General features: G+C 38.5%; 1 protein-coding gene across 1 annotated transcript in view; it reads left to right on the forward strand.

Annotated features, from left to right (window-relative positions):
* LOC110969097 (matrix metalloproteinase-17-like) overlaps nucleotides 1–24,252 on the forward strand; it is a 108,923-nt gene that overhangs the window by 52,445 nt on the left and 32,226 nt on the right. The window contains exon 4 of the mRNA XM_051938104.1: nucleotides 9,292–9,578. Coding sequence (XP_051794064.1) covers nucleotides 9,292–9,578 — 287 coding nt within the window. The remainder of the gene's footprint in view (nucleotides 1–9,291; nucleotides 9,579–24,252) is intronic.

Genomic DNA, 24,252 nt, shown 5'->3' on the forward strand with positions numbered 1-24,252 from the left:
TGTTCATTTGGTCTGTTTTTTTATACACTGGAAGACATATCATGGGTGAAATAAGCAGTCAGTGACGAGGCCCTTGAGTTACATTTAAGACATTTTAATACAGGGGTGTCAAAATCAGTTTAGTTCCGGGGCCACATTCAGCCCAATTTAATGTCAAGCAGGCCGGACCATTAAAATCAGCAGTTAATAACCTCAAAATAACCACAAATCCACCTTTTTTTTCATTTGTTTGAGTGCAACAAAGTCCATTCTGAAAATGTTCACATGCAAGTAATTATCTTTTAACAAAACATCATGAACACCCCGAAATTTATTAAGAAAAATAAATTCAATTTCAGCAACATTCAGCCTCAGTTTATCATTTCCACATTACAACTACCAGATCACAGAGTGTCTACAAAGGAACACAACATTTAGTCACCTGGAACTAAATGATATAGTATTTTAGTTTATGATCAAAATGACAAAAATCTGACAAAAAATGACAAAAAAACAGCAAAAACAAGATGAAATATTACTAAAATGAGACACAAAATGATAAAAGCGAGAAATAAAATGACAAAAATGAGACAAATGACAAAAAACTGAACAAAAAGAGACAAAAAAATGACACAAAAAAGTTACAAAGCCACAAAGCAATGTACAACAAAAACAAAATATTGCAAAATATTACAAAAAAATGACACGCAAAATGGGTAAACAACACTAAACAAAATCAGACAAAATTTAGACAAAAACAATACAAAAGAATGGACAAATGCTAAGAACGAGACAAAAAATTACACAAGTGACACAAGCAAGACAAAAATTAAAAAATGAGAAACAAAACAGCAAAAAAATAGATAAACCACACAAGCGAGACAAAAAGGAAACACAAAATGACAAAAACATGAGACAAACAACAAAAGCCAAACAATAAAAGATAAAAAAACAACAAAAACAAGATAAAATATTACAAAAATGAGACACAAAATGAAAAAAGAACAATGAACAATCTTTCTTTATGATCAAAACAACTTGTCATGATCTAGAAATAATGTTAAATTTATAATTTTACAATTTAAAATTTGCAGTTAATGTCTTCTTTGTAATTTTCACACTTTGAGGACCGGATTAGGGTTTTGGGCCGCATGTTGGACACCCCTGTTTAATACAAGATGGAATTATTTTAATCCTACTTTGATTCGCAGAGATATATTTTAGGGGTTGTATCAATAACCAGAGATGGATTCGAAGTTGTTTTAAGGTGAGCTAAAGTTGAGCCTCTGAGCACACAAACATTTAGAAGCACGTACAGTAACTGGCAGTGTCTTTCTCGGACACTCGTACATTAGCAAACATGCGGCTACCCGACCGTGCTCACCTGAATTACAACCTGTTTGTGGACAGGAAGCATTAGCTTTCAAGCCCCTGAGATAAGCTGTTGAGGTTGGCAGAAATTCACAGAGTCGGTCTGAGTGCTCGGAGTACTGGACAAACAGTCATTCTGGCTTCCTGTTTCACCCGAATGTCAACGCCTCAGACTCTCTGGGCTTTTGGTTCAGTAATTGCCAAATTAGAAAAGTCAGCATCACACCGTGGATCGTAGATGGCAGCATTACGTATGCTGAGCAGCCCAGTATCTCTAGAAACCCGTGGTTACATTGCATGGATCTTTTTGAATCTTAAACAAAAACAATGAGTTCCCTTTTGCCTGTATTTCCACAATAACCAGGGATCCAAGGTTGGTAGAAAGAGAAAGGAAACTGTGGGGGAGAAATGTCAGTCAGAGGAGTGAGTCACCAGCGCTCAACAAGGAGTCCTTAATGATATAGAATTTGACTATGAATTAAAACAAATGTCAAACAGATGATTTGTTTGACAGAAGCTCGGTTTTTCAGGAGCCATCGTCAAGAAAAGAAGAAATGGGAGTGACAGAGGGACTTTTTGTGGAGATTGTTTGTAGTGACAGAACTTCAGTCTTGGAGCCTATTTGGGACCTAAATGTTTACCATGATTGGCACAGTCTCAGGCTGGCAGTCCCGTATCAGCTCATCCAAACTGATCAAACAGAATGAGGCTTTTGATTTGGAACTGCCTTTTGTATATGCACCATGAAGGAAAAAAAGAGGCCAAGTATTTGCAATTATTCCACTGTGAATCTGAAAAGAAAGTTGGAGTCCTGAATATGTCAATCCTTGTACCAATCTAGAAAGACCGTTCGAAGAGCTACTGACGTATCTGTACAACCAAACCAATACATCATGTTTTATCTCATTTCAGTGAGAAGTCCACACTCCAAGTAACCATAACTGGATTCAGTGCTGAGGCTCGGTGGGTTGTAATCCCATCTAGCTGAACACGCCGTCAAATAATACCCAAAATAACCATGTCTTGTCTTGTGTGGTCTCTCTCAGAACTAATTTCAATGATAGATACATCATATTTCATTGAAAAAGTCACCAGTTTTGCCTTTGTTAATGGGACACTAGAGCATCCACGGATATCTGGTTTACATGTAACACTTGAATTCAGCTAAATTAAGCTCTTTACACAGAACTCAACACAGCTCTGTGTAAACTACAGTCAGTCCAGTGCCATGCCATTCAGCGTAGACGATCATTTCCCTCCATCTAATCCGATCTTTTGCTTTCTGAATTGTGGCTGTTGATCGTTCCATGTGGAGCCATGATGCCGGTCCGTCTATCATTCTGTCTCTCCCACATCCTCTCGTCACATTACTTTTTGCAGTTCTGACGATATATTCCTTATGATGCGTCCAAAAAATGTTGGCTGCCGTTTCCTAATCATTCACTGGAGTTCATGATTGCACCAGGAATAAATACTGAAGTGGTCCTCCGTTGAATTCTTCAGTTGCAGTGTCCATACTGGACTTGTAATCCCGGTCATTGATCTATAGATTCCTCTGCCCAGCATTGTGATTATACGACCAGATATTTACTTCAATTGAATCTGCTTGTACAATCGTACATAAACATGCAAGTCATGGTTTCATATAACCCTTATCGGGAGGCTAAACAGATGCTACAGCTTGCCCAAGGGTGATCTGTAGGCCATCAGACGGAAGGAAGGAGCACCTTACACCTCCTTTTGCTGTATTAGTGAAGAGCGCTTATACAGCACCGTGCACTATAACCAGACTGAAAATGGGTATTTGAATGCATTTTATATCCCATATGTATTGTTTCCTGTGAATCTTTTGTGCATAGGGAGGTGCTTTGTATCCTACATGTCAATGGTGAACGATGAAGAGTTATTTTTCATTAGTGAATGTTTTAGATGTACTCTGTATTGTACACTGCTGTCATTGTGTGTCCTTCACTGGCTCGTTCCCAGTTTGAGAACCAGTTAAGAACACTCTGGTTTGTTTTAGGACACTTTCTGTTGACAGATTGTAGATTTATTTATTAATATCTGACATGGAAATATTCTCATGCTTTGTAGAAACAGTTTGTGTTTTCTGAAAATACAGTTTCCTGTAGAAACTATTCACCCTTCTTAGGAGTTCTCCCCTTTTATTCCTTTTTAAAAGGGGACACACTTACAGCATTGAGCTTTTGTGGGAAGACCTCAGTCAGCCTTGCACATCTGAACCGCTGCAATTTTACCTCTTTCTTCTTTGCTAAACTGCTCAAGCTTTGTCAGGGATGATTAGCAAGCAGCCCTTTTCAAGTCTAGACACAAATTTTCAGTTGGATTGAGGTCTACGCTCTTACTCGGTCACTCCAAAACATTCGCATTGTTGTCTTTAAACCATTTTTGTGTAACTTTGGTTGAATGCTTTGGGTCACTGTCTTGTTGAGGAACAAATCTGCTCCCAAGTTTTACAGGATTTTCTTATACTTTGCTGCTTTCTTTTTACCCTCTACCTTTGATGATGCTGCCACCACCGTGCTTTATAGTGGACATGTTGTGTTTGTAATGTTGTGCAGTGTTTTGTGTCCATCAAACACAGCATCCAGTCCAATGACCAAAATGTGGAATTCTGGTTTATTCAGACCAAAGAAACTTCTTCCAGTTGTCTCTCAGATGCCTTCTAGTGAACTTTAGTTGAGATTTAATGAGTTTTTTTCATCTGTAGCTTTCTCTTTGCCACTCTCCCATTTCATAATGATGGATTTAACTGTACATCACCTCTAGTTATAGTCAGAAGTACTCATCCTCAAGTGACTGAACCTTCCAGATACAAGATTCTTTCTACTACAATCATTCCAGACACATTCACTGCGCTCACATTGTCTCTGTTTCACTAATTGTGTGACTCCACCTGGTGAGAAGAGGGTGAATACTTACGCAATCACTTATTTAACATTCTACATTTTAAACTAATTGGCATTACTTTGTACAAATCTGGCTTCATTTTGACATGAAAGGGTCTTTTTTTTCATAAATTCTTGTCAAAGAAGCCAAATTAAACTGACCACAATTCAATGTTAAAAGCACTAAAAAGGAAAACTTCCAAGGGGGTGAACACTTTTGACAGACGCTGCATGTGGTAGAGAGGAAAAGTATATTTTAAAGGGGATTAAAACACCAACCAAACAGAAAAACAGTGTGGTATCCCTTGAGTAAGAGAGAATTAATTCATAAGCTCAGTTCATCCAGGATTTAATGAAAAGTCACAGCTCAGCTGAACTTCAGCTCGCTCTAAATGCGTTCACCTTCAGCTCTCCCTCAGCAGTTTAACATTATCTCAGTTCACTCTTCCATCCAGATTTGCTTCTTTTTCTTTTGTTTTATTGCCTCTTACATGTAAATTGCAGCATAAATGAGCGATGCAGGTGGTCTGACAGATGGTCATGTTTGCTTTGGTGCAGGTACATTAAAAGCTGGGTGCTCTCCAGAGTTTATCTTCTACCAAGAATGCCAGTCTTTTCCGACTTTTGTTTTGTTCGTTATTCCAGTCTCCATTCTTAACTTTAGCTTGTGCTTTCTGAATTCAGCCACTTGTCCCCGGGTGTGTCTCTGACAATCGATATGAGAATCAATATGTGTGTTTGTGCTTCTTTTTGGATTGTGTTGCCATCTTGTCTCATTTGATGCGACCCGCAGCACTTAAAAAAGGTCAGAAATGTCAATAACATTGAGCTCCCAGTAAAAGGAGCGCACCCTGGCATCATATACAACCAGGATATCAGCCCAATTTGTTCTCCAGTGGGCCGGACCAGTAAAATCACAGCGTAATAACCTATAAATAGCCATAACTCTAAATATTTCCCTTTGTTTTAGTGCAAAAAAATTACTTTGTGAGATATTCACATTTAAGGGAACTATATCTTTTTACAGAACATCATGAAGAAAATGAAATTTGTTCAGGAAAATAAATTAAATTTCAACAATTTTATGCCTCAGTTTATCATTTCCACATTCCAACTTCGAGATCACAATGTTTCTAAAAGGCACAAAACATTTAGTCACAGCTATCTGGAACAGAACAATATAGTATTTTAGTTTAGAATTAACAAACACAGGACAAAATATTACAAAAAATGAGACACAAAATGGCAAAAGCAAGAAACAAAATAACAAAAAATGGCACAAAACAAAAAAAGAGGCAAAAAATGAGACAAAAAAGTTACAAAGTGACAAAAACATGAATGAACGACACAAAGAAGATGTAAAATGACAAAAGTGTGACACAAAACAAAAAAACAAATACACAAAACAATGAATAAAGCAAAACACTAAATGACAAAAATAAGACAAAAAACACAAGCGAGACAAAAAGGAAGCAAAATGACAAAAACATGAGACAAAAACAACAGAAACAGGAGAAAATATTATAAAAAACGAGGAACAAAACAACAAAACAAGACATAAATCAACAAAAGCCAGACAAAATATTCCAAAAATGAAACGCAAAATGACAAAAACAAGAAACAAAGCGACTAAAACATGAGACAAGCCACAAAAAACACAAATAACAACAAAAACAAGACAAAATATGACAAAAACGAGACACGAAAGAATAATCAATGATCTAGTATTTTACTTTATGATCAAAAAAACTTGTCATGGTCTAGAAATTATTTTAAATTTACGGTTTTACGAATTTACAATCAGGAATTAATGTCTTCTCTGTAATTTTTTCACTTTGAGGGCCGGATTGGACCCTCTGGAGGTCTGGTTTTGTCCCGCGGGCCTCATGTTGGACACCCCTGGAATAGGTGGTATGATCGTGGAAAGAAGTCATTTGAAAGCAGGCGATTACCAGAATATGAAGTCCAGTAAATTATTAAAAAATGTATGTATTTATCACCACCATCAGTATGGATTTTGGTATTTCAGTGTAGCGACTGTGTCTTGTTTGCTTTGTACATTTAATTTTAAAAATGAATCTGTCTCCATGCACCACTTTGTTCAGTTAATGGTTTCCTAGCAGGTTTTAGGCCCGCTAGGGCGGTAAGATGAGGCGGCGCTCGCTTTGCTGATACTCTGTCAGTATCACTCACTGATTAAATTTCCTAGAGCAGCCTGCGAGGGCCAAATTGCTTCTCGTATTTAGACAAAGTGCTCTTGTGGGGAGAGAGAAGCCAAGTGCTCCATGTAGAAGCCGAGAAGTAGGAGGCGGCAAAGAGTGATGGGTGAAAAGAAAAGAAAGGGGATAAGAGAGACAATTAGAGGATGAAGAAGAGGAGGAGACAAACTTAGCATGAGGTCTGAGTGGCTTTCTTTTTGTTCCCGTTTCTACTGTAGCCGTCAGAGAGAAACAGCTTTATAGATGTTAAGGTGGCGCGAAGGAGGACTAAACTAAATAAGGAAGAGGGAAATGGAAAAGACAGTGAAAAGCTCATAAGCTGCTGCAGAAAGCCGATGCCATAATCTCTTCAAATGCACATTGTATTCTGATTTTATTATCTGTATACGTGAGCGGCAAGATCACCTGAGCATGAAATACAAAACCAAGGAAGTCGGAGAAAATATGCAAACAGCGATTTTTGCGCAGGTCTCTCCCAGTGGCAGACATTGTGTTGCTGACCTTTATGCTGTTGTGTGTTAGAGGAATTCTCCTGCCACTACCTGCTGCCGAACAGCTCCAACTGTTTCCTTTATTTCACTTCTTCAGCGGCCGCTTTCCAGGCTTTCTCATCTTTTCTCTGTAGCTGTAATAGAGAGCTTAGATTTTAGAATGTGTCCTTCAGTGTTTTTAGCTCAAAATAATTGCAGAGATGGTTGGTTTTACCTCGATTGGTTTAGTCAGTTCTATCTGGAGCCTTCAGGAAGAAGACTCTCTCTGTGTCTCCTCTGAAGCTCAGCAGTTGGTGTAATTTGGTGTAATGGGAGTGCGTGAAGACTCTTGTGTTCACTCTTGCAGCCAACAGCAGAACATTTGCTGTGCTTTGCATGTGGATGAGATATTTTTGAGTTAGCAGAAGTGGCTAGTGACTAAAAAACTAAACTGAATAACAGAGAGGTAGCTGCACAAGCTGGATAAAATTCTTACTAGCCTGTAAAGGGTGGCGGAGAAATGGGAGTAGTAAGCGTCCTCACATTTTTCCAAGTTCAGTTTTACAACTCCAAGTTTATAGATTGAACAAAACACAATAAAAACTCATTTTCTCCATATGGGACCTTAGAAGCAGATGTGTTTGACTGTGTTTTTATTCAGCTTGCTGTGATGATAGAAATAAATAACACAAACTGTTGATGAAGCCGTTTCTACGGCCACATCAAGTTAATTCACTTTTATTTCTTCTGTATCTGACATCGTTAATGGTCACATCATAGCTTACATATTTCCACCATAATGCAAAACATGAAATAGTAGTTTTGCTGAGAGGAAAATGTCCACAGCATCAGCAGAGTCTGACTGCTGATTGGGATGGTTTCCTTTGCATGTGATCTAATTAAGTCAAACACAGTGGATGGCTGTGCATAATGGCACTGCGCTTGGATGTGGCATTCAACTCGGAGGGTGAGGATTTGTCACTGTGTCCTGCTGCCTTCAGAAGGCTGCAGGAATTTAATGAACTGACAGCACAAAGCAGCTGCGGACAACAGATTCTGTAAGACTCACATTTACTAATAGATCACTGCTGACTCCTTTACAAATGTTCTACAACACAACAATCTTTTATCCCGGTTTAAATGTCTGGGGAGTGACTAATTAAATTTGTTTGTTTTAAGCATTATTCTGCCCGTTTAGTTTGCTCTCTTGTTGCTAAAATCACCAAAGTGGCAGACCGGCGTTATGCCAAATACCAGGGTCAGTATATAATTGAGAGGCTTTTGAAGTTCGTGGATATATCTGCATACATTTTTATGAAAAGTAAAAAAAATAATGTTTTATGTTCATTATGATCATATCTTTACAAATTCCATAATTATTTATTATGGGAACAATCACTTAATATTAAAAAATGACTGGATATCACTGAAATGTCAACTAAGTAATGGTCTGAATTTAATACCAAGCACCTTCTAATGAGCTAAACGATAATAAAATGAGCTGATTCAGAAATAGCTTTGATTGTGTTCTTTTATTAAGTTGATGTAATCATGATGGATATTTCTTTTTTGGCAATATATCAAATTTTATATGAAAAATACTTACTAATTCCAAAAACACCTCTCCAGGGAGTGTGTTAATTCCAGATCACATGACCTGCTCCACATGATGTCATTTCCTCCTGAAGAAAAGACTGGAAGACTCCAAAGTAGTCAACAGGTTTACTACAGTATCTTTATAAATAACTGTTAATTTAAATTTAACTCAGTTGTATGTATAATATTTAGAAGAATCTTTCTCTAAAATGCCATGTGGTGTTTGGTTATAGGCGGCCATGTTGATTTTAAGCTGAAAACAGTAAAAATGTCACCTATGATACAAAAAGTCCCATAATTATATACAGACCCACCTATATTTTGCTGTTTTCTGCTTCATTTGTATGAACCTCTTACCTGTTTGCTCCTCTTCTGCCATCTGTGCGCCATGAGCTCCTCTAAAAGTACCACACTAAAGCAAATTCACTCTCAGAGTGCTGCTTGAGTGGCCGAAAATAGGACCCTTCATGTTAATCTCTGATGTGTCGCACTAAGACACTTGATATTCTGGTCTTCTTCGCTTGTCTCACAGACTTTACCTCTCTTGTTCTTTCCGTCTTCCGTCCGTTCCTTCTCTCAGTCGTCCTTTCATCCCCACTTCTCCTTCATTCTTCTGTCGAGCCTCTCATCCACTTTCCTCTTCAGCCGCTCCATCTCTTTCTCCTCCATGCCCCTCTTCTTATTCTCCTCCTTGTTCTTGCCCCCTCTTGTATTAAATATATTCCTTTTCTTCCCTTCTCATCTCAGAGTGAGGACCTTCCCGAAGGACTCGGCCTTGCTGGGCAGGGACACCGTCCGGGCCCTGATGCACTACGCCTTGAAGGTCTGGAGCGACATCGCACCGCTGAACTTCCACGAGGTGGCCGGCAGCGACGCAGACATTCAGATCGACTTCACTAAAGCCGACCACAATGACGGATATCCCTTTGACGGGCCGGGGGGAACAGTGGCTCATGCGTTCTTCCCAGGAGAGAGGTTCACAGCTGGAGACACACACTTTGATGACGACGAGGCCTGGACCTTCAGATCTCCAGGTGAGGAAAGCTACGAGCTGTTATAGTGAACAGTGTCTGTGTTGTTCACCCGTATTTAAAATCCGTTCGGTGCCAGCAGCAACAGAATAAAAGACTCTGTTTTACAAGTAGATTTAAGGGACTATTTGAACAGATAAATTCATTCCTTTTAGCTAATATTTCAAAACAATCTATTCACTAGATAGTTATTTCAACTGCTTATCAGTGCCACTTCAGCAATGCTCTCCATTTATCCTTACTTTTAGATAAATGGAGCATCTAAACTTTCAGTTTCTGGTTTCCCTGTGGGCTCATTATTTTACTGCGATATAAAGTTCCTCACCTCTATAGACACAACACAAGCATGACTCGTCGTTGACAGAACCCAGACGCCTTTTGTGCAGTATTACACAGTTAAAATGTAAAAAGTAATACGTTTGACATTACTAAGTATGATTTATTTCATGAAAACGGGGGAAAAAATCGAAAAGTCCTAATTGCTCTTACCAATTCTGCAAAAAAAGCAATTCCGACGCCACTTACTATTCATGTTTCACTACTTCTATTTTTGCTGTGATTCCTTACATACCTGTTATGTGTTCTTTGTAAACACAACCTGCAGTTCAGCCTAGATCAGTCAAAAATGTCTGAATATTTGTCACTTGACTGCTGATTGCGGGTGATTCAGTCATGGCTTTTTAGTTGCTCCAGGGCGCACAAAATTTTGTGTTTTTTACAGATCTGGTTTGTGCAAACGGTTTATTTTTGCAAGATTTTTTTTCATGAAAAATGCAGAATAAAGTGATTTTTGATGGAATATCACAAATTCAAATTTGGTTTGGAATCCAATGATTGTTTTTCTTTTTAACTGATAAATGGTGTAGTTTTGGTGGTTCTTTAAAAATAACACGTCTTTGAAGCATGGTGGAGTTGTGTGACGATCGGCGCTGATTTGTCTCTCTGTATGTCTGTCTGTCTGTCTGTTAGCAACATTACTCAAAAACAAACGCATTTGGATGAAATTTTCAGGGGTGATCAGCAATGACTCAAGGACCGACTGATTAGATTTTGGCAGTGATGCGGCGTATGGTCTGGATCCACAGATATGCTATAGATTTCCGTATCATTACCAGATAGCAGCACGGCGTCACTGTAACCATGACAACAAGAGAACACGACATCAGCTGCCTGCTGACGATCACATGATTGTGATCCAACTGCAAATCCACCACTGAGGACTTATCAGGACTTATCTGTCAGAAATGATACAAGGAACAAATTGTTTAAATTGTGGGGGTGTTTCTGAATCCCATCAATTCCCGCCGCCCGCTACATATTTAGGTCAAGGAATTCGGTATCTTTATATAACGTACACATGCAGAACACACGCCTGTGCTCAGCGCAAGATCCCTTTCTTTGTGGGTACATACATCTATATTAAATGGACATATTCTATGTTGTAGGGGTGTCTGATCATAAATAGATAGATAGATAGATAGAATCTCAAGGGAAATTAAGTCATCATCAATAACTAATAGAAAATGCTTCAATTTCTGACAATGCCGTATCGGGGAATGAACTGCCTTGGAGGAGTACTGCGCTCTCTGAGTGTTTTTCTAGTTTTCAAAAGTGTATTTATTACTTAGAATTCTTGCAGCTTGCCAACTAGATTTCTTTCACTCTCAGCTACAATATGTGCTTCACAGCTGGCATGATTTTGAATTTATTTTTAGTTTGCCTCCTGATTTATGTAGAAATATTTTGTCCCTGTGTGCTGACTTGTTGTACTTTCTGCCTTTGTGTTCTCACCTCTACGCTTTGGCCTCTCGTGTGTTTAGTGCTGTCCTTCTTTTTTGTCCGGTTCATCCGTTTTCCTGCCTCTTCACCTCCCCTGATTCCCTGTGTGTTCTCGTCAAGTTTTTCTCGTTTTCCTGTTCTTTGCTTGTCATTGTTGGATTTGGAGTTTTGTGTGTGTTTTTTCCTGTATTCTATATCTGCCTTTTTCTTTTTCCATCATCCTTTGTTTCATCAAACTTCTCTTTAGCCACCACGAAGCCAGATGTGAGGTTGGCGATGTTACTTTACTTTTAACCCTGATATAACCCTCAAATGTAAGCTACTCTGGAGCAAGTTATGGACAAGATGAACACACATAAAAACGCCACCTCCTGACTGATCAATTCTCTGATCTTGGACAGTGAAAAGGTCTCTAAGGAGGGCAGGAATTTTTAGCATCTTAAGCCGTTTCTTTCTCTGTAGAGCAGAGGAGGCCGATGCATCACTAAAGCCTTGTACTCTCTGACCTTATAAAATTTGCAGTACGCCTAGTTACCGGTTTCTATTATGTTATTATATTTGTTCTTTTCTTGCTCCTACGACTTCTTGACACTGCCAGGGTTGCAGCTGAAAGAACAAGGCTAAAAAAAAAACAGACACACAATTAATAGAACCCACTGTTGTACTCATCGTCCAGTCTACTGGTGTCTCAATGATAGGGCAGTGATATTAATAAGCCCTTATGCATTCACACAATGAGTGTATTTTTTAGTTTTCCTTCATGCTATGGCTGCAACTGCAGTGTTGCTTTTTGCTGGTTTTAGGTTTCAGATTATGGGGTGCAAATTTTGAACAGTTTCCTGAACAATATAGCTGGCAACATTATCAATGAATACCCAATAACACGTGGCATGTGCTGCTCCATTAGTGTATGTTACGTGACGTGGACAGCTCATCTGGAACAATCAGCAATTAGCTTGTAGTGATGCAGTTACAAGACATTTTAGCTTGGTAACAACATGAAATTTCTGACTGGTAGCCATTAAATGTCACAGGAATCTTCCATATTCAGATACATGTTGAGTATTTTTGCACTAACAATTCCTCTGAATTCATCATCGCTTCACTAATTTGACCAATTTTTAGATGTCAAAAAGACTAGAGGAAGAAAAAGGAAAAATAAATTACGTTGAAAATGTCAACGAGAGCCGACTGGGAGACGAAACAAAGCTCCCTGCAGTTTGTTGTTTCGTTCTTTCTTTTAATTCTAATCATTATTATGTAGTTTTCTTGGTTATGAAGTGTGTCAGTGTGTAGACTGGAGCAAGTGGAGTTTTGCTTCAGATAGTTGTGTGCAAAAAGTTGCCAAAAACGCCCAAAAAACAGATCATAAACAAAGTGATATGGCAAAATGTTTCTTTTGGATTTTGTTAGAAGGGGTAACAAACATCTGAGTTACAAAAAAAATAGAATTTTCCAGCTATTTCTTGATGGGTCAGGCTTTCTGAGGTTAACTTTGGTGATTGCAGAAGTGTCAGATACAGCATCTTATCAATTAGCTTCTGGCTACATATGAGTTTTATTTATTTATATCTGGTGATTTTGATTAACTCCGTCTCTTACGTCATTATTAAACAGGGTTAATAACCTCGGTCACTTTAATTATTGCCTCTTCTTTTGTGTCATTATTGGGTTTGTGAATTCTGCCTGTAATTATCCGCCGTAACGCTGTTCTGTGCTTTCGGCTGTGTCGGCTAATAGAGCCGGTTTATGCAATGTTTTCCTCGATGATCTGGCCAAATTTTCTTTCATCAAACAGTTTTCAAAGAGCTTGATTACCCGCCGAGGGAGATCTACGAGTGTGAGACGGGGACATAGTGACAGCGGCTCTGAATGGAATTCAATCAGCCGTGCCAATCAAAAATAGATGAGCTTATATTAGAGATATCCGTCATTCTTAGACAGCTGTGGAAAGCACAACACGGGGTTTTGGTCACCCGTTCATTTCTTCTCCTATTCATGTGTTCACTCACTCACAATACAGTATATCCTCCTTATTTCACATCTGTTTGTGTCCTTGTCTTATTAATGCGCGTAAATTCCAGGGCTGTGTGTTCACCGTCTGCCGCAAATGAAAATTGCGTCCATTTTTCAAAATGTGGCCAAAAGGTCAAGTTTTCTAAACCCTGGCAGTCTCATCCCTCAGTATTACCCTCGTTTTCTGTCCAGTGTCCTTTGCTTTAATAAAAAAAAAGAAAGAAAGCAGTGGGAAAGGGTGGAGGAGCGTTACAGGTCCAGTCATCCGGATGAGATAAGCGGATGGAGCGATCGAGTCCACTGAATGCACCATCAGGCAGGGACCGTCTCAGCACGGTCACACGAATGGCAGCATAAATCATTAACGCTCCCTTTTTTTTTTCCCGACTTGCCTGCTTTATTCTTCCTTTCATCTGGATGGCTGAACTTAAAATGACCTTCCTCTCTCCTTTGCTCACTGCCGCCATTTGTCCATTTTTTTGGAAGATGGATGGACAAGAGGAGGATAAGAAGGGAGGTAGAGACGGTGCGATTAACGAAAATATTCCCCTCACAATCCTCTGAAGTAAAACGGGAGGGACACAAATGTTCACATCTGAGCTCGGAAGCATTAGTTTGACAAAACAATCCCGATTCAAGGTCCAGTTGGTAGTGGAGTTGTCTTTGGAGGGGGATTATCTGACTGAGGATTTTACTCGCTCCAACAAGTCTCCAGCTTTATGACATAATAACTGTAACACAGAAAGGCCTCGTAGTGACAGCAGCACATTAGCAGCGCTGTGTCTTTGTGGACGTATTCAGGCATCGCATTAAGTCACCTCAGCCCTTTTTGACGTGGAATATTTACCATCACCGGCTTCATCAGTCTGTCAAAGTGACACCGTTCTGTTGTCCTCACATAGGTCACTTTAATGTTTGTTTATACCAAACACAGTGATGGAGTGAGCCACGGTACTGGTGTGATATTTGTCTTTCACACAGTCTGGATTGTATAATGATGATATTATTATACACGAATAAACAATAGACTATTTCTAAGCTGTGCAAATAACTAAAAGAGTCAGTTTATAATTTAATGTTCATTATGATCATGTCTTTACAAATTCCATAATTATTTATTATGGAAACAATCAGTTATAAATAAAATATGACTGGATATCACTGAAATGTCAACAATGTTACAGATAATCCCGCAATTATATATTCACAATGACTTGAAAATGTTCCATAATTATGGAAAATTAGTCCAGAATGACATAAAATTTTTCCTAATTGACTCAAATGATCAAAGGTGACATAAAACTTGTTTAAAATGACAAGAAAATCGTCCAAAATGACCCAAAACTTATCCAAAATGACACGAAAATAGCCCAAAATGACTTGAAAATGATCCATAATTACAGAAAATTTGTCCAGAATGACAGAAAATGTGTCTTAAATTGCTTGAAAATTATCCCAAAGACACAAAAATGATTCAAAATTATTACAAAAGATTCAAGTTGACATAAAACTTGAGGAAAATTGTCCAAAATGACTCAAAAATTGTCTGGGTCACTCTATAATTGAAGAATTTTGAAGTCCATGGGATATATCTGCATACATTTTTATTAAAAATTTTAAAAACTAATGTTTTTATATGATCATGTCTTTACAAATTCCATAATTATTTATTATGGAAACAATCATTTATTAATAAAAAATGACTGAATATCACTGAAATGCCAACTAAATAACCGTACCAATTTAATAACAACCACCTTCTAATTAGCTAGTAGTTTAGTTTATTCAGAAATAGTTTTGATTGTGTTCTTTTTATTAAGTTGAGATAATCGTGACAGATATTTCTTTTTGGCAGTATATCAAATGTTATATGGAGAATAACAAATTATATCTGTGTCCTAGAAATTACTTTCAATTAAGTTCCCCGTTACAAAAACACCTCTCCAGGAAGTGTGTTCATTCCAGATCACATGACCTGCTCCACATGATGTCATTTCCTCCTGGAGAAAAGACTGGAAGACTCCAAGGATTTGTTACACATAATATCTACAAAATAAAGAAAAGAAGCAGCACAAATAGACTTCCATCACTAGTTTACGGTGATGGTTGTTCCCCACCAGGACCCAATTTTTCATAATGAAGGAAGATCAAATAAAGAATCGCTGCACAAAGTGTAATCAAACTGTTCGACACAAAACACACACACGACCCTGAGCAGCACACGGTGTATCTACTGTCATCGTCTCCGTGCAGCAAAATCACTCACATTGTCGCTGCAGCTGCTTCGTAAAACGACGCCTGCTTACGGATTTCACCGTTTTGCTCGCAGCTTCGGAGGGTCTATTCATGTCAGATTGTGTCATGAATCCATCTTTCATGCAGGAAGTGTTCTATCTGGGATGGCTGAGGGTGAGGTGAGGAAGCGTTAGAAATGGGTAGAGGCTGCCAAGTTGTGTAATTCTGTTTCTCCCAGAAGGAAAAAGGCTTCACTTAGAATTAGAGGAGGAGTAATGGCATCCTCACACATCACAAACTTTTTTGGCACTCCTTCATCTATTGGCTTCAGGGACGTTTTAGCAGATGGTGGTGTATGCAGCCTGGCTCCAACAATTACTCTTGCGCTGCTTAGGCACTGTTTTCAATCCTATAGAAACAAAGATGAAACGCAGACATCGATTACACACAAGCAGCAGATATAATTAGGAAAATCAAAGGTAATTTCTTTACCTTCCAACGTTTCGCTGGAACAATGGATGCAACACACGAGCCAACAAACCCGCTAAACCTGAACTGTGATCGAGACCAAACCTTCCCCAGCTAGAAAAGAGATTTTGAAGTTTTTCTCTTCATCGCAAACACTTCTAACTCGGTTAGGGAGAAGTTATTGAAAATGAGAAGCAGCAGAGCCTCTGCATGCATCAAACTGGCTAGATCATTTTTAAGAAATCAGACGCAGAAAAAAGAAAACCCAGATACTTTCCAGCTCTGGAAGCGGAAGAGTTCAACATATACGAGGACTTTACTCAGCGATTAGCTGTAAGAGTGTAGAGGGGTGAGATCAGGAAACAAGCTCTCCTTTGTTGTGCTTCTGTTTGAAAGTGTGCACCTTGTTTAATTTTTGTACTATTAATCAAAGCCCCTTTCAGACTGTAACTGAAGGTGTCAGCTTCATGTCTAAATGACTGAAATGGACACTTTTTTGTAAAAACTGTGGCAGCAAATGGTTGGATTTATGTGCTATTCGTACGGGATTAGTAAAACCTGGGGATCTCCGGTGATTTGTGAATTACGCCCCCAAGCAAAGTTTGTGTTTTACTCAAATTTACTGACATTACAGCCCAGATATGAGGTCACATCTGTGCACATCTGATGGGTCACAGAATACGGTGCGATACCTGCTCAGTGTCGCCATGACGACATAATTAACGCTTAGTCCCAAATGTTGCCATTAAAAGATATTGTTAGGGTGTCATTAGGTTTAGGCACAAAAACCGCTTGGTTAGGTTTATGGAAAGCCTGTGGTTCAGGCTAAAATCATCACTTTTTACGTGGTGTGTAGTCGTCATGGCACCAGTAAAAGTGGGCAGTGTTGTTGGGATAGCGGGCCGTCAGAGGGTTTGTATTAAACCTGTTGAAAGATGGACCTAGAAAATGTTTCTTACTTCATGCTGTCATCCATCCCAGATTTCCTTCTCGTTGCTGAACGGTTTATTAGCTGCAGTTAAATCAGTTGTTAGATCACAGCTGTTAGTATGTTTTTATTTTACTGATTATATACATCTAGGCTTTTATTCTTTTAGTTTTTATTCTTTGGGTCAATATATAATTACGGGACTTTTTGTATCATAGTCGACATTTTTGCTGTTTTCAGACCTAAAACCAACATGGCCGCCTACAACCAAACACCACATGGTATTTTAGAGAAAGATTCTTCTAAATATTATGTATGCAATTGAATAAATTTGATATGTAAAGTTACTTATACAGATACTGTAGTAAACCTGTTGACTGCTTTATATTAAATCAGTCAGAAAGCCTTGGAGTCTTTTCTTCAGGAGGAAGTGACATCATGTTGGCAGGTCACTTCAGTAAATGTGACATATTCAAGCATGTAGTAGCAACACAGCATAACCTCAGGGTTTTAAAGATGGACTAGTATCTCAAATCACACGGAGACTGTATGGCCTTTATTGTAGATTTGTGTTTTGACAGAATGAGAACTTGTTGATGTGGAATTAATTAGTTTGAACCTCAGCAAGAGTTTGACTGTTGGGTTTCTTTAAATATAGAAACATTTGCTCCTTTGATCTCTCCATGTTTCAGTTTTTTCCCTCTTTTCTGTCTGCTATCTCTGCATACCTTCGTTTTACAAGCGTGTTCCTTTTACAGGTTTGAAATACATGAAAAGAAAATCTGAGAGTGAATTTATTCCACGTTAAATATCTGTAGACAATAAGAACGTTTGAAATTAAATGACAAATTTTGCTAATTTGTTGCAATATTTTCTTTTTATTTAATGAATAACACTGTTGGATTCAAGCTTAATGCTGTTAATATATAGATGAAATGCAATATAATGAGACAGTTAACAGAAAACGTCATATTAAGTCTTAATTTTTGCATGAACGTGTTTGCTAAATGAGCAGAATCTTGTACAATTAGAGAAGCTCCCACAACAAAAATGTCAAATTAATGCTCGGTGTGTAATGTGGAAGCGTTTTAATCTTTATGAACTATTACTATTATGAACTAGGTGTGATTTCATTGTTTTTACACATTTAAAATACCTTTATTAAATATAAAAAGCCAAGAGAAAGTGCAAATCTCATGTAAAATTGAAGCTAAACAAAATGACAGTTATTTTTTATTATTTCCAGTATTTTGGATGTTTTGGGGTTTTTTTTCTTCTTTTTGTGGGTCCCCTGGTATGCTTCACACCCTCATGTTAGACACTGACACAATTCATGGAATGTCTTTTTTTTATTATATTAAAAGTACAAACGACAAAAAGAAGACAAAGTATGACAAAAATGAGACACAAAATGATGAAAACAACACAAATGACATGAAACCAAACAAAGAAGAGACAAAAAAGTTACAACGCAGTAAAATATAGACAAAGAACTTAATATACAAAAGAACGAGTAAAGTAACACACAAAATGACACAAATACGACACAAAAACATGAACGAGACAAAAAGGAAACGCAAAACGACAAAATTATGAAACAAACAACAAAAGTCAGACAAAAAATAGACAAAAAACAACAAAAACAAGACAAAATATTACAAAAATGAGACACAAAGAAACAAAAAAATCGACAAATGACACAAGCGAGACAAAAAACGAATAAACCAAAACACAAAGTGACAAAAATAAGACAAAAAACACAAGGGAGAAAAAAAGGAAACACAAAATGACAAAATAAGAAACAAAAAGACAAAAACACGAGACAAACGACAAGTCAGACAAAATAATACAAAACTGAGGCACAAAATGATGAAAGAACAATGAGCAATTTAATATTTTACTTTATGATCAAAACAACATGTCATCGTACAGAAATCATTCCAAATTTGTAGTTTCACAAATTTACAATCTGCAGTTAATGTCTTCTCTGTAATTTTTACACTTTGAGGGCCGGATTGGACCCTCTGGAGGACCGGTTTTGGACCACGGGCCTCATGTTTGACACCTCTGGTCTAAATCTATCTCTAAAAGTACAAACTTTATCACAGATCTGTGGTCAGAGAGGGGTTTTCTGTGTTTGTTTCACACAGCAACCTTATGCCTGGTTACTATATGTTCATCCTATTGCCTGTTAGCCACCAGAAAGACGTCTAGAGGAGCGTCCGGCATCCTGTGGAGCGTTTTGATCCCGGGCTGAAGGGCGGGGCCTGCAGACAGTACTGCAGCCTCGCCCAGCTGGTGAGTCTGTGCCGGGGCCGGGACCTGCGTGGATCTGCCTCCTTTGTGTGGCGCTGTCAGGGCTGTGAACCATATGTTGCAGGACAGCAGCTCAATCTGCTCCAATTAGACCTCCCGCCAGGCTGCGGCGGCGGCAGGACAAGCAGACGAGGCCGTGGCGTGGCCTGAACGTGCGTGGAGGCAGTAACAGCTGCAGATATACAGGTTTGGTTAATGGGACCAGAGCAGTGAAGGGGAAAGAGGTCAGCTGTGTGGCCTCAGCTGGAATACGGTAGTTTATTATGTTTTTACTTCACATCCTGTCAAAAACCAACTTTCACGCTCCTATAATAACCCCAGAGTTACTGATCTTAATGTTTTAAAGTACTAATTTTAAAGATAAAGTTGATTTTGAGAGTCAGAAATCATTCAGACACGACCAAAAGCGGTCCTCCAGAGGGTCCAATCCGGCCTTCAAAGTTTAAAAATTACAGAAGACATTAACTGCAGATTGTAAATTAGTAAAACTGTAAATTTAAAATCATTTCTAGACCATGAGAAGTTGTTTGGATCATAAGGTTAAAATAATAGATTGCTCTTTTGTCATTTTGTGTCTTATTTTTGTAACATTTTTTCCTGTTTTTGTTGTTTTTTGTCTTTTTATGTCCAGCTTTTATTGCTTGTGTCACATTTTTGTCGTTTTGTGTTTTGGTTTATTCATTGTTCTGGGTATCGTTTTTGCCATTTTGTTGCTCGCTTTTGTCATTTTTTTGTCTGATTTGTGTCCTTTTTTTGTCGCTTTTTAACTTTTTTAATCAAATTTTTTGTCTCTTTTGTTCTTTCTTGTCGTTTGCCTGATTTTTTTTGTCATTTCATTTCTTGCTTTTGTCCTTATGTGTCTAATTTTTGTAATATTTTATCTCGTTTTTGTTGTTTTTTTGTTCTTTTTGAACTGTAATGTTCAGTTCCAGGTAGCTGTGACTAAATGTTGTGTTCCTTTGTAGACACTCTGTGATCTGGAAGTTGTAATGTAGAAATGATAAACTGAGGCTGAATGTTGATGAAATTAAATTTAGTTTTCTTCAGAAATTTCAGTTTGTTCATAATGATTTGTAAAAAGATAATTCCTTAAATGTAAACATGTTCACAATGGACTTTTTTTTACACTAAAACAAAGGAAACGTGGAGTTGTGGTTATTTATAGGTTATTATGCTGTGATTTTACTGAGCCCCTGAACTAAGATGAGTTTGACTCCCCTGATGTAAAGGTTGACTGTAGCCATTGTGTGCTTTAACTTAAATGGCCTTCAGTGCAGGAGAAAGGGGAAAAAAATTGAATTCGTTCAAGGATACTTCTTTTCCTCCTCCGTGATGAATCCCCTCAAGGGTGAAATTCACATCCAACGTTTTCATCTGTAAAGCACAGCAGACTGCTATTTTTAACTGTTAAGTCTTCTAAAGAGAAAACTCCTCTCGTACGTCTTTAATCACCTCCCCGAAGGAAACCACGAACCGCTACGTCTGTGTTGTTGGGAGTAGAGATCAGCCCACCTCTGGATTTTAATGTTTTGTTTAGCTGTTTGCCTTATGATGCTCCGAGGCAGGAGAAAGGGGGAAAAAAAGTTAATTAGACAGCTCTTAATTTCTTCACGTCACACTCTGCCGGCTTCACCTTGCTGCGATCTCACATCCTCCTCCAACGTCATCACCTCGTCTCCTGGGCATCGCCTGATTCTGCATATCCGTCTGCTTGTACGACCACAAAGCTATCAGAGTCATAAAATGTTGTTCTCAGGAAGTTTCCAGGAGCGTGGTAATCCGTTGAGGAGATATATCTTGTTAGGTCAGCCCAGGAGGTAAAAAGCGAGCGTCGGTGCTGCCGCAGATTGTACAGTTATGTAATCGTCTTTAGAAAAATGAACCTTATCAGACAAATCCATAGCTGAGTAATTGCCTCTGCTAATTCTCTTCCCCCCATCTCCCGGTGCATTGTTCTCAGCGGGACCCTGAGTCCGGGTCCTCTCAGGCCATCTACTAATGTGTACGATGATGCTGAACGGTGGAAATGAAGCAGCGCATTCAGCGGGCCGGCTCACCCCCGCTGCGTAGATTGATGGTTCTGGCATCCATTAGGAGTCGCGAGAGGTGGAATCTGACTGAGATCAAATAAGCGGAGGTCTGGAAGTGCTGTTTTTGCTTTGATGGGCAGCAGATTGCTTCTATTAATTATCACTCAGCCGGCAATCTGGTTCTGCACACTGATTAGCCGGACTGGAACAAAGGCGTCGTTAGGCAGGTGAATCTTTCATGATGTTCAGTTTTTGGGTGTGTGCGTCTTTCTGTTGGGAACACAAGTTTGTGTGTTCTGTTTATGTCTTTGTGCGAACGTGGTCCACAGAGAGAGACAAACAGTGGTTTAGAAACATAAATGGAAGGCGTACTGGGCAGCGGTGCAGCCTCACAGCAAGGAAGTTCTGGGTTTGAACCTGAGGGTTTGCTGGTTGGAGTTTGCATTCTGTCTCTGCGCTCCGGCTTCTTCCCACAGTCCACAGCAGGAGTTTCAAACTCATTCTAGTTCAGGGGCCACATTCAGCACAATTTGATCTCAAGTGGACCAGACCAGTAGCCTAGCCGTGCTAGATAACTCACGGCAACGAATTTAATTCTCTGCCAGGGTGGGTCTAGTTACCCTCCATAAGGCTCGAGGTTGGATGCTCCTAAAACTGGCCGACCAATCACCATGAAGTGTAGAGTCAGAAGGCGGGCGTAACTAAGTGACGACAGAGGCGCGACGATTCTGACAGAAACAACCGGAAACAACTAGCCTAGCCGCGCTAGACAACCCACGGCAACGAATTTAATTCTCTGCCAGGGTCGAAAACAAAAACGACAACAGTCATTGAGCTCCATTAGCACCGACTCTGAATAATCTGTCTGTAATATACTTGAGCTTCTAATATACTTGAGCTTCACCCATTGACTGTATAAATAAGGCCCGCATCCTCTGATTTCCGGCGCTCTAGGAGCCTATTTGTTGCACTGATTGGTTGTATACCTACCCAATTGCTGCAGAGTGATTTGATAGACAACCTTTTAGCCCGCCTCCCTCCCTGTCGAGCGTGCCTAGACCCTTGCGTCTTCAGAGCATGGGTCTAGCGCAGCTAGGCTACCAGACCAGCAAAATCACAGCATAATAACCTATAAAAAAACCACAAAGTAATTTCAGTTTCAACAACATTCAGCCTCACTTTATCATTTACACATTACAACTTTCTACAAGGGAACACGACATTTAGTCACAGACATCTGGAACTGAACAATATCAGGTTTTACTTTATGATCAAAATGACAAAAGTCAAACAAATAAAGACAAAAAAAATATAAAAACAAGTCAAAATATTACAAAATGAGACACAAAATGACAGAAATTAGACAAACAACATGAAACAAAACAAAAAAGAGACAAGAAAAGTTACAACGCAACAAAACATAGACAAACAACACAAATGAGACAAAAAATACTTACAAAATGTCACAATGAAAAACGAATGAAGCAAAACACAAAATGACACAAATGAGACAAAAAACACGAGGCACAAAGAAAACACAAAAACGAGAAAGAAAACGACAGAAACATTAGACAAACGACAACAGTCAGACAAAAAGGAACAAAATACTCGAAAAAACAGACACAAAATGAGACAAACAACATGAAACAAAACGGAAAAGAGACAAAAAAAGTTACAAAGTGACAAAAAATGTACAAACGACAGAAGCGAGATTAAAAAAAGACACAAAATGACAAAAGAAATCGACAAAAACAGCAAAATATTACAAAAATGAGGCACAAAATGACAAAAAATAAAACAACATTAAACAAAACAGAAAAGGGACAAAAAATGTGACAAAAAAGTTACACAGTGATAAAAAATGGACAAATGACACAAAAAAAATCAGCAAAAACAGCAAAATATTACAAAAATGAGGCACAAAATGACAAAAGAACAATGAGCAATCTAGTATTTTACTTTAGTATCAAAACAACTTGTCATGGTCTAGAAATTATTTTAAATTTATAGTTTTACAAATCTAAAATTTACTGTTAATGTCTTCTCTGTAATTTTTACACTTTGAGGACCGGATTGGACCCTCTGGAGGACCGGTTTTGGCCCACGGGCCTCATGTTGGACACCTCTGGTCTACAGACATGCTGGTTGGTTAACTGATGATTCTAAATTGGCTTTTTGGAAACCTGTCGAAGGTGGACCTCGTCTTTTGCCTCGTGTCAGCTGGACTTTAACCTCCTTTACTGAGTAAAGCAGGTTAACTAATGAAGATACAATGTTTGACGGTTTTTCTTAAATGCATCAGTTGCAAATCACCATGAAAGCACATCACAACAGTACATATTTTGGTTGCAAATAGAAACCCCAAGTGCTCAACGCAAGGTCTTTTTTTTTCATTAAAGATTTCATCCATCTGAAATCATGCAAAGACTGAGCAGCTTTGGTGGAGTACTGCTCTCTGAGTGCTTTTCTGGTTTTTACTATACATTCATTCACATAAAGTTCTTATCAGAATCTAACAACTATGAGGATTGGTTCAGCTCTGATTTTTTGAAGCATTTGTGGTAACTGGAATGCTGTTTGTTCCAATGACTGTTTGACTATGCCTGGGTTTAATTAAATTTGTTTTCTTGCTTAACATTTTTGTCTGTATGTGATCGTTGATGATGCTGAACAGATGAGGATGTACAAGTAGGGTGACAAAGAAAAACATTTATGATACTGAAAGGAATAAAAAGTAGCAAACTCTTTTTGGGCACAAGGATTTACACCCCTGTCAAAAGTTTTAGGACACTTTCTCATTTAAATGAATGAGAAAGCGTCCTAAAACTTTTGACAGGGGGTGTATGCGTTTTTAGCGTTAACTTTGTACAAAGATTCACCGTCTTGTCTTGCACGGCCTCCATTC

The sequence above is a fragment of the Acanthochromis polyacanthus genome, chromosome 18, assembly GCF_021347895.1.
Source record: "Acanthochromis polyacanthus isolate Apoly-LR-REF ecotype Palm Island chromosome 18, KAUST_Apoly_ChrSc, whole genome shotgun sequence".
Classification (NCBI taxonomy): domain Eukaryota; kingdom Metazoa; phylum Chordata; class Actinopteri; family Pomacentridae; genus Acanthochromis; species Acanthochromis polyacanthus.